Raw genomic sequence first — 9,442 nt, 5'->3', positions numbered from 1 at the left:
GAGAAGTAGTTTGGTATGAGGGTATTGAGGACACCGTCTCTTTGACTATCTTAAATACCATTAGGTAAGGGCCAAGAAGTCTTATCAGTTTGTTTCGGGAGGTCTGAAGCATAGTTTTTAGTGACATCGAGATGTTGGAGAACCAAGAGGTGCAAGCATAATCAAAATGGCATTGAATGAGGGCTCCAGCTAGAGCCTTGAGGGCACTTTTGTTGACAAAAGAGAATCCTGGCCCCAAAATCTTGGTCTTTGATTGACTTTCTTGATCACTTTTGATGCAATTTATTTGTCAAGAATAAAGCCCAAATAGGTAACCTCTACCTTACGGTACCTACTGTAAACAACTTTCACGAATAGTGAACAGCCGATGCGACGTGTTGTGCTTATAGATCTATTTTTGATCTAATTTTATAATAAAAATATGAAATCTCTTATATTTTAGAAATGTATAATTATTGCATGGGGAAAGTAGACTTGAGGTGTTAGTCAGTTCTCCCTCAAGGACAGAGGGACGAAACATTTTATATTTTGACTCCAAGGCATCTCTCTGTTCCTCACAACAGAGAGTGGACATCCATGATGTTATGGGAACATGGTACAAAAGTACTTACATGGGTATAATCACAAAACAAACAGGAGGAGAATGTAAGACAATCACACAAGCCTCCAAAGGACATACAGTGCAGTACATATTACATAACAAACCTATTTTAATATCAATAAGTAAGGAGTGGGAAGTTGGAACCTGTTATCTCCCTTCCTCCAGATAGGAGAGAGCAGAGCACTGTTGACTTTGAATGGCTTATTGTGCTTTTTCATTTTTTCCCCCCTCTCACAGCAGCTGCAAGCTGGTCATTTTGACATGTCTACTGTCCAGGGATGGAGGCAAACGAGCTTGAAAATATGTACAAAATTATTACTATTAATAATTTTGTTGCATTTGTGTATCATCTTTTCTTTTTAATAAACTCAATATTCAGCCTGGCTTGTAGCGAGCTTGATTTTTCCCCCGACACAATGCTAAACAATCCCCAAAATGTACTGGACCAGATGTTGCTATGACGTATACAGTAGATACACATTACATAGTGAGTCAACGGAATATATGAGTGATGGAGCGTTGCTAGTTACAAACGTAAAGGAAAACGTTAAATGTGGAGTGGTAGGAGAGCTCTGCTCACTGCCACGTGCCTTGTTGTGACATAACCTTTCCTTACTGCGTCACACATTCCATAGATAGATTAATTGTATTCCCCTGCTCAAGCAGCACAAACAGCGCAAGAGTACAATTACTTCACTACAAACAATATTGCATCACAAATATCCTAAACCTTTTTCATACGCACATCATAGGCAAGAACATCAGCAGCAGAGCTGGCATACATCATTTGGGGACTGAACTTAACATAAAGCCTCATTAGTTCAGATACAACAGTTAATTAGTCACCATCAATCTCTTTTTGAATATGTGTGAAGCTACGTGTATTCCAACTCCCACATAAATGGCAGGCCCATTCTTCTTAAAGGGCTACTTCACCCATTTTCAATCTTCATACAATTGGTCCTCTCTAATGATAATATGGTACCATTTTTTTCTACTCATTGTGTCTCATAGGAGGGCTATGGACAGTTCAGAAATCCGGCTAACAGTGACATCATCGTTAGGCTTCCTTTTTTTTTTATCCGCTCTATACCTTTAGGTATAGAGCGGATCCTGCTCTATACCTGACTTTGTCAGTGTTCACCGTCAACGTTCTGATTGGTCAGACCCGTCAAAAAAGTGATTGGTCAAGCTTCACGTGACACATGGCTATAAACACATATCGATGACAAAATGTATCAAGGCCGCTACCTTCACACAGGGTGTGATTTTTTTCTTTCTTTTTTACGCGAGCACAATGGCTTCCATGTTAGCATGTCAACTTTCCAGGAATAAAAAGCCTGCAGTTTCTGGATGGATTCACTGGTAGGTGGGTTTCTGAACTGTCCACAGGCCTCCGAGACACACACAAGTAAGAAAGAATATATATCATATTATGAGCATTAGTGAGAACCAGTTATATGAAGATAGGTAGAAAATCAGTTTAGTTGTCCTTTAATATACAGGCCTAAAGTGATCTAAGTTAGCAGATAGTTGCCCTGCCTTCATCAGCCAAGAAGGATCAACATGGCATCATTTTGGCATCATATCCTATCCTATATTAAAATTGGCTTATGGGAGGACCACGTCATTACGCTCATGTCACTATGGACTCAGCCATAACCATATAAGGAAGGAGTTACCAATACAGCTACGCCCAAATATGGAGTCTAATCTCAGTGTGTCCTCATGGCATCAGGCGCAAACAAATCAGTCAGCTCCATATATGGGAACAAAATGGGGCATGCCCATATATGGGCATGGGACAAGGACTGACAGATACCGAGATCTCCATTTATGGGCATATATGGACAACAGCCCACTTCCAAAGACCAGATTAACTTGTGTCATTTAATTTAGCACATAAATCCTGGTGAGATTTAGTCAGAAGCACCATAACATTTCTGAAAGCAAAAGCCAACACAGCGCTAAGACAAATTCTGTTTGCCATAATAGGCCCCTTTAAGCATTTGAACAGTTAAAATAAAATGGCATTGAGGGTGTGCAATTCAGTCTCAAAAACAATATGTAGAGTATTCCAACAGTAACAGGCCCAATCTAGCAGACTTTGTGAGAGACATCAAGACTCATAGAAAGGACTTGACAGTGAAGTCTTATGTCCACCCTGGTTAAGGTCTCCTGAACCAGACTTTGATGAACTTATGTTTCATTCCAGTGTGGTGTGTTTCAGTCTCACAGAGGTCTTTTCCTATAATGTCTATGAGGAGGCAGACTGAAGCTGGCCCTTGTGTACATACTCCAGAGCTGTGGCAATGGTCCTCATGTCCATTTCAATGCTGCGTGCCCAGTTCTCCACATCCCCAATTTCCTGTTAAACAAGGGGCACAGTAACATAGAAAGAGGTTTATGACAATTGTCCACATGTAGGGTCTTAGGGTAAACTATCAATTTGCCATATTTCCTATAAAGCTTTTGGCCTTATTTGAGGAAATATTTTCTACCACAAGGGGTAGCAATTGACAAAGTTTGCAGATGTCAAGACACTCTTTTCCTTGAGACTTTTTTTGTTGACACCGTGTGACCCACCTTTAGGGCCTGATTGAAGCCTTCCACCATACTGATCCATTGAGCGGTTTGCTTGGAAAACTGGCTGGCCTGCACTTGGAGAGTCTTCACCTCATGGTCCAGCTTCCGTTGGTTTACATATGCCTGAGCCACCCTGGAATGAAATAGAAAACAATATGAGGCGTTGCCGTTATCCTCCATGTAATGTATCATCCTAGCATGATATGGAACTCTAAAGCCCAGCATGTTCTCATCTGACCGTTTGTAAGGCAATTCAAAGATCTTTACAGTACATAAAACTGTACATACAAAACATTTAAAGGCATAAGGCATTTCAAAATAAATAAAAGGAACAACATTGATTTAAAAAAGGAAACATGGCAAAAAAATAAGTTATTGTAGTTTTATTTATTCTCAGACAATCAGTAATACACTTTTGTATTCAGTATTTTATTGTGTAGGAACATCCTACGGTTCAGCCACCAACATCTGGAGGGGTCACAGGACCCAATCCTCATCAAACTTGGCACAAACACTGTTCAGGGGTCTGCCATGACAATAGCCATTGTCACACAAAAAAAACAACTAAATTGTACACATATGGTCATAACTCAGTGACCATTTGCTCTGATCAGTGCAATATAGGACTGGATTTGAAGGCCACCTAGCGGCCTGAAAATCTAGTTAATCTGTTTTAATGTGCTTTATTTAAACTTTGAATTTGCACAATACATCAATAAACTATAAAGGGTGACACCCTATCATTGCAAAAACGTGGGTGCATGAATCAATATCACAGTAACTAGTTTATGAGAGTGTTTTTTATTAGTTATATTATTTTCCACACATAGGCGTGCTTCAATTCTGCCATTGCTTTTTTGTTTGACAAGTATTGATAGCTGGTCTAATTATTAAGCAAACTCATTTGCTGGTGCAACAGCATTCAGAGGGTATTTATGCTGGCGCCTGGGGGGTTTGTCAATCTATCAACAGTAGCAATTAAGTTGCATGCATTGTTAATATTTTTTGCTAATGATGTTATTGAGAAAGGATTGTCTGAGTTTCTAAATTATTTGTAATTGACGTTTCTCTTCATAGAATGGTTTGGAATTTAGTTTTTTGGGTTTGCGCTCAGCTTTCAGGAATTATCTTTTCTGGATTTCAACCGATTTGAATTTAAATGATCCTCTAGGTTTAACAGAGATTGAATTGGGGTTGGTGACAGACAGCCTTCATAAAGAGTGCACTACTAATATTACAGTATTTAACAGTACCTGATCTAATATGGATGTCAGGAGTAATAGACATATCAAAGTAAATACATAGATAATCAGATAAAGCAAGGTCAGAAACAACTTTTTAAATATTGAACCCCTTGGCGATCATCAAATCTAATTTGTACCCAGCCCATGGGTGGGCCTTTTCACAATGCTGTGACAGTCAATTTCAAAAACGTACATGTGCCAAAAGTTCTTTAGCAGCGTTGTGACTCGTGGCATAACTAGGCACAAGTCTACTTCACTTAATTTCTAGCTTACAGTCTGATTGTGATGAAATAGTAGAGACCTTTGTTTAGGAAACTGTTTTAGGCCATGAAATATTTTCTATAAAAGGGAATGTTCTAAACAATGGTCTCTCTATATACAACTGTTGATCTTTAAGCTGACTGATTTGGCTCCCATTACACATTTCACAATTATTTTCTAATCTTTCTCGTGTAACATTTGCCATTGTGTCACGTTAAGCCTAGTGTACCGGCATGCAAGGAATGGATTGCTTTATTCAGGTCTAAGCACTGTAAGGAAACGTGCATGGCCCCAGCCCACACACATTTCAATTTAACTTCCAACCATATTTTCACACGTTGCAGTATTCATGGCTGGAGCCTGACTGTATGCATGAAGCTTAAAACACACATACAACATAAATATTATTCAGGAGTACTCGGTTCACTGGTTAGGGAACACTAGTACCAGGTATACACAATCTGCTCACAGATTAGGGGTCATATTTTAAGATGCATTCACAACATGGTCCCAGATATTTGGAACATTAACTAACTCTTATTATCAATACTAAAAAAGACTAAACAAAATCTGCATTATGATGCCATTAAAATTCTGCTGTTTTCTTTCTTTTTTTTCAATTCTCATTAAGTAAACTTAAGAAACATGAACGTGCACCGATACACACAATAACATTTTATTATGCGTTATTTTTGTTTACATTAATTATTTACAGCTCAAGTGGAAATATATATGCAGTGAGTAAATCTTGGATAATCTTGGGAGGGATAGTAAGCATATTATCTGTGAACAACAAAGCATAGGGATATGCTAGCCGCAAGCAACACTTAGATCCTATTTTTAATATCTGGAATCTAGAGTTGCAATACCAACCTTTGACAGCCCATACATTCCAACAGAAAAGTCCTATCTGATTGTTAAACAACGTTAAACTCACCAACATTGCAGCTGTACGGAAAGCTTGAATTAAGTTTTTGTTTCATAAAAATCCACCATAGACATGTTATGAGCTACTTTCTGTCAATAAATTCCATGCATAATTTGTGTGTTGGAATTTGGAAGTGCCTGTTGGAAACGGTCACGGTCCTGCGTACCACCTGTTCCAAAATTGCACATAATGCAGGAGGCAGCAGGACGTTGCGTTGAAAACGAGCGCTTCCGAACTCCAACACTTTAAAAATGATCACCTGCACGGAATGTATTGACAGAATGTAGCTCATAACATGTCTACGGTGGATTTTTATGAAACAAAAACTTTGCAGATAGAAAGAGGATAATTCAAGCTTTCCGTACAGCTGCAATGTTGGAGAGTTTAACCTTGTTTAATACAATCAGATAGGACTTTTCTGTTTGGATGTATGGGCTGTCAATGTTTGGTATTGCAACTCTAGATTCCAGATATTAAAAATAGGATCTAAGAGTTACTTGGGGCTAAGGGATAGGCATATTGGGGTAGTCCATGGGCTTAACACCCTGAAAAGAGGCAGTTCCGTATACAGACAGACCTTACTCTCTGGACCATAAACCGTGGTGGAAAGTACATTTACTCAAGTACAGTACTAAAGTACAATTTTGAGGTATTTTTTACTTTAGTGTATTTCCAAATTTCAGTACTTACTTCTACTACACTACATCTCAGAGGCAAATGTTACACTTTTACTCCACTATAATTATTTGAAAACTTTAGTTACTTTGTAGATTTTGACTATTATCACAAAGCATACATTATCCACTTCAGCCCTATTCTGCTGTTAAGCCGTGCCGTTGGGCCCAGTCAGAACAACTTCCGATCTAAGTGTGTGTCAATATGCGCAGTATGTGTCCCTCGCTGTTTTAACAGATCTGAGACTAAAATAACGACTATCACTAAAGTGTCATTCTACCGCTTTCCTGGCAACGACAAAGAGAAGAGGAAATCGTTATTTTATATCTATATCTATATATATAAATAAATAAATAAATAGATATTAAAAACAATGTTATAATGTTAATGATAATAATAAATAAATATGTATATAAATATATATATATATATTAGCCTACTTTTTACTGTCTATGATATTAGCATTAAGACCCTTTTAACCCTCAATGGTTCATTTCTGAAAAAGGAGGTTATTGTAAAAAGATTTACGGGTTCCGTCATGATTGTTTACAATGAAGAGTGGACGCCGATGGTGCCTTTTGGACCCGGAAGTGACGTCGGACTACAAAAAAACAACAACTACAAAACAAGCTCACAATGCGACTCATTGTGAGCTTGTAGATACGCTATTTTCAAAAGATATGTATACATTTTATACATTTGAAATGGGACATTCTGCATAATAAGTACTTTTACTTTTGGTACTTTAAGTACATTTTCATACCAATACTTTTGTACTTTTACTCAAGTAAATTTGTAATTCCAGACTTTAACTTGTAACAGAGTATTTCTACATTACTTTTACCTAAGTAAACAATGTGAGTACTTTTTCCACCACTGACCATAAAGTATATTAGGCAGGGGTTGACATTAACGGTTGCCCGATTAGTAAACAAAACAGGTGGAGGTTGCTTTCAGGTTACCCGACGGGCAAGTGTGTTTGAGCAACTGCCTTCATAGTTCACTATAAACACAACACAAGATGTCTTTGGAATTGAAAATGAGTCAAGTATATATGCTATAGTTATATTTGGCATACATATTGAGGTATGTCCATATCGCATATCCCCAGAATTGGCAAGTAAAGTTAAAAAGAGTAGAACATGGCCTGTACTTGCTCTAAGTGAGACCTTAGGTCAACCCCTGTATTAGGTGAGGAACAACAGTAGGAGTTAACATTACCCAACGTTGAGGTGGTCCACCAGGGCTTCTGTCAGGCAGGTGGCTGCAGTAATAGCCTCTCGCCTCCGTCTCTCTATGCAAGACAAAATATTAAACAACAGTTGTGGAAAAAGTTTTTACTTAAGTGAGAGTATCAATACTGCAATGTAGACATACTCTGTTACAAGTAAAAGTCCTGAATTCAAAATGTACTTGAGTAAAAGTACAAAAGTATTGGTATCAAAATGTACTTATGCAGAATGTCCCATGTCAAATGTAAAAGATTTATACAAATCTTCTGAAAATAGCAGATTTAGAGCTCACAATCGCTACACATTGTGTGCTTGTAGATCAGCTATTTTCAAAAGGCCAAAATGCATATAGGGCTGAAGTGGTTAATGTATTATTGTAATAATAATCAAAATCTACAAAGTAACTAATAACTGAAGTTTTCAAAGAATTGTAGTAGAATAAAAGTACATTTGCCTCGAGATGTAGTGGCGTAGAAGTAAAAGTACTGAAAATTGGAATTACTCCAGTAAGTCCAAATACCTTAAAATGTTTACTTATAAGTACAGTACTTGAGTACATGTACTTAATTATTTTCCACCACTGGTATTAAATACAATAAATACATATGGTAATTTTAATTTGTGTAACGAACTAAGAAATTGCTCAATAGCTTATCACCCCGGTGACTTTACTTACTCCACTCAGCCCTGTAAAAAAAAAGACCGATCTACAAGCTCACGACAAGTCGCAAAGCGACGCACCGTCAGCTTGGAGATCGGCAATTTTTCGTCGCGTGCTACCGTTGTACGACGAAGCATACGCGTCTTGTTTTTAGCACTAGATAGCTAGCATGTTAGCAAGAATTACTTCTTCTTTCTGCCGCTCACCTTGAAGCTCCTTTCGCTCGTTCTGCTTCGCCTGGTGCTCCTTCAGTAAACGAGACAGCATGTTCGCTTTATTGTTGCTATTTCAGGGGGAAAAGATAACGTTAGTTTGAATGTGTTTTAGTGTACAGAATGCTGCTCGCTAAATGACTTATGTTATCACGAGACTGCGAGCTGCACGGAAGTTACCACTGTTGCCAGGTTATGCGAGAGAAATAAGGAACTAGGGCTATGAAAACAAGCTCATTAGAAGCGACGACTTATTGGTGACCACATGAGCACCTTTAAACCTATATGCAGCGGCTATTTGAAAATAGCAGATCTACACGATGTCACAACGCGTCGCATCTGCTTTTTTTTTTTTAATCTTGAAATAACTAAGTTGAAAATGTAGTAGAATATGTTTTAGATGGGGGGGGGGGGGGTCCTTGGATAATAATTACACATTAATTTGGGGGTCCTTGACATGAACATCTTAGAACCACCGGTTTAAACAACATTTAGAAAACAGGCCCAAATAAGCAACTACACTTTAGAAACAAGCCCAAAAAAACGCAACGAGCAACTTTACAGAAAAACAAGCCCAAAGACGCTTATGATAAGCGGACATGGCAACATTAACGGAAGTGTCGACACAATACATGATGGGAGTGTTTCTAATGTTCTGATTAATAACAAAACAAAAAAACTATCAAAGCTATTTTGTTTTCATTTAAAATGTATGTATTATTTCAAAGTATAAACGTACGATCAACTGGGAGATTTATGTGCAAGAATGAATCACACATTTTGCCATTGCCAACAATGCCATTGATTCGTTTTTGTGTTTTTCTGTGCATGTATTGATGCAATCCATTTATTGTGAACATACAATAATAAAAACAACAACAATTATATTTGTTACTTCAATCATCAAAATACAAACATAATTAAATAAAAGGATAAAGGTTATTTTATTGTTAAAAACAATCAAGACAACAAAAAAAGACAACAACAACAACAACAACAACAAATAAACATAAAATAAAATAAAGATAAAGGTTGCTCTTCT

General features: G+C 37.6%; 1 protein-coding gene across 1 annotated transcript; it reads right to left on the bottom strand.

Moving 5' to 3' along the window:
- Positions 1 to 930: 930 nt before the first annotated feature.
- bloc1s1 (biogenesis of lysosomal organelles complex-1, subunit 1) lies at positions 931 to 8,560 on the bottom strand. The gene is made up of 4 exons (XM_084063463.1): positions 8,395 to 8,560; positions 7,517 to 7,589; positions 3,188 to 3,320; positions 931 to 2,969 (listed from the first exon to the last, which is right to left on the bottom strand). Exons 1-4 carry the CDS (start codon positions 8,453 to 8,455, stop codon positions 2,859 to 2,861), a joined length of 378 nt encoding a protein of 125 aa, XP_083919589.1. The 5' UTR covers positions 8,456 to 8,560; the 3' UTR covers positions 931 to 2,858.
- Between the last annotated feature and the right edge of the window lie 882 nt (positions 8,561 to 9,442).

This window comes from Gymnoscopelus microlampas (assembly GCF_963454915.1).
Source record: "Gymnoscopelus microlampas genome assembly, chromosome: 7".
NCBI lineage: Eukaryota > Metazoa > Chordata > Actinopteri > Myctophiformes > Myctophidae > Gymnoscopelus > Gymnoscopelus microlampas.
This window is presented reverse-complemented; position numbering and strand designations above follow the sequence as displayed.

Excerpts from the sequence above, each read along its gene's own strand:
- bloc1s1 (XM_084063463.1), bottom strand. The coding sequence starts at position 8,455 with ATGCTGTCTCGTTTACTGAAGGAGCACCAGGCGAAGCAGAACGAGCGA. Across the intron at positions 3,321-7,516 it reads GTGGACCACCTCAACGTTGG|GGTGGCTCAGGCATATGTAA; the intron begins GTAATGTTAACT and ends ATTTCATTCCAG. Across the intron at positions 2,970-3,187 it reads GCTTCAATCAGGCCCTAAAG|GAAATTGGGGATGTGGAGAA; the intron begins GTGGGTCACACG and ends CTTGTTTAACAG.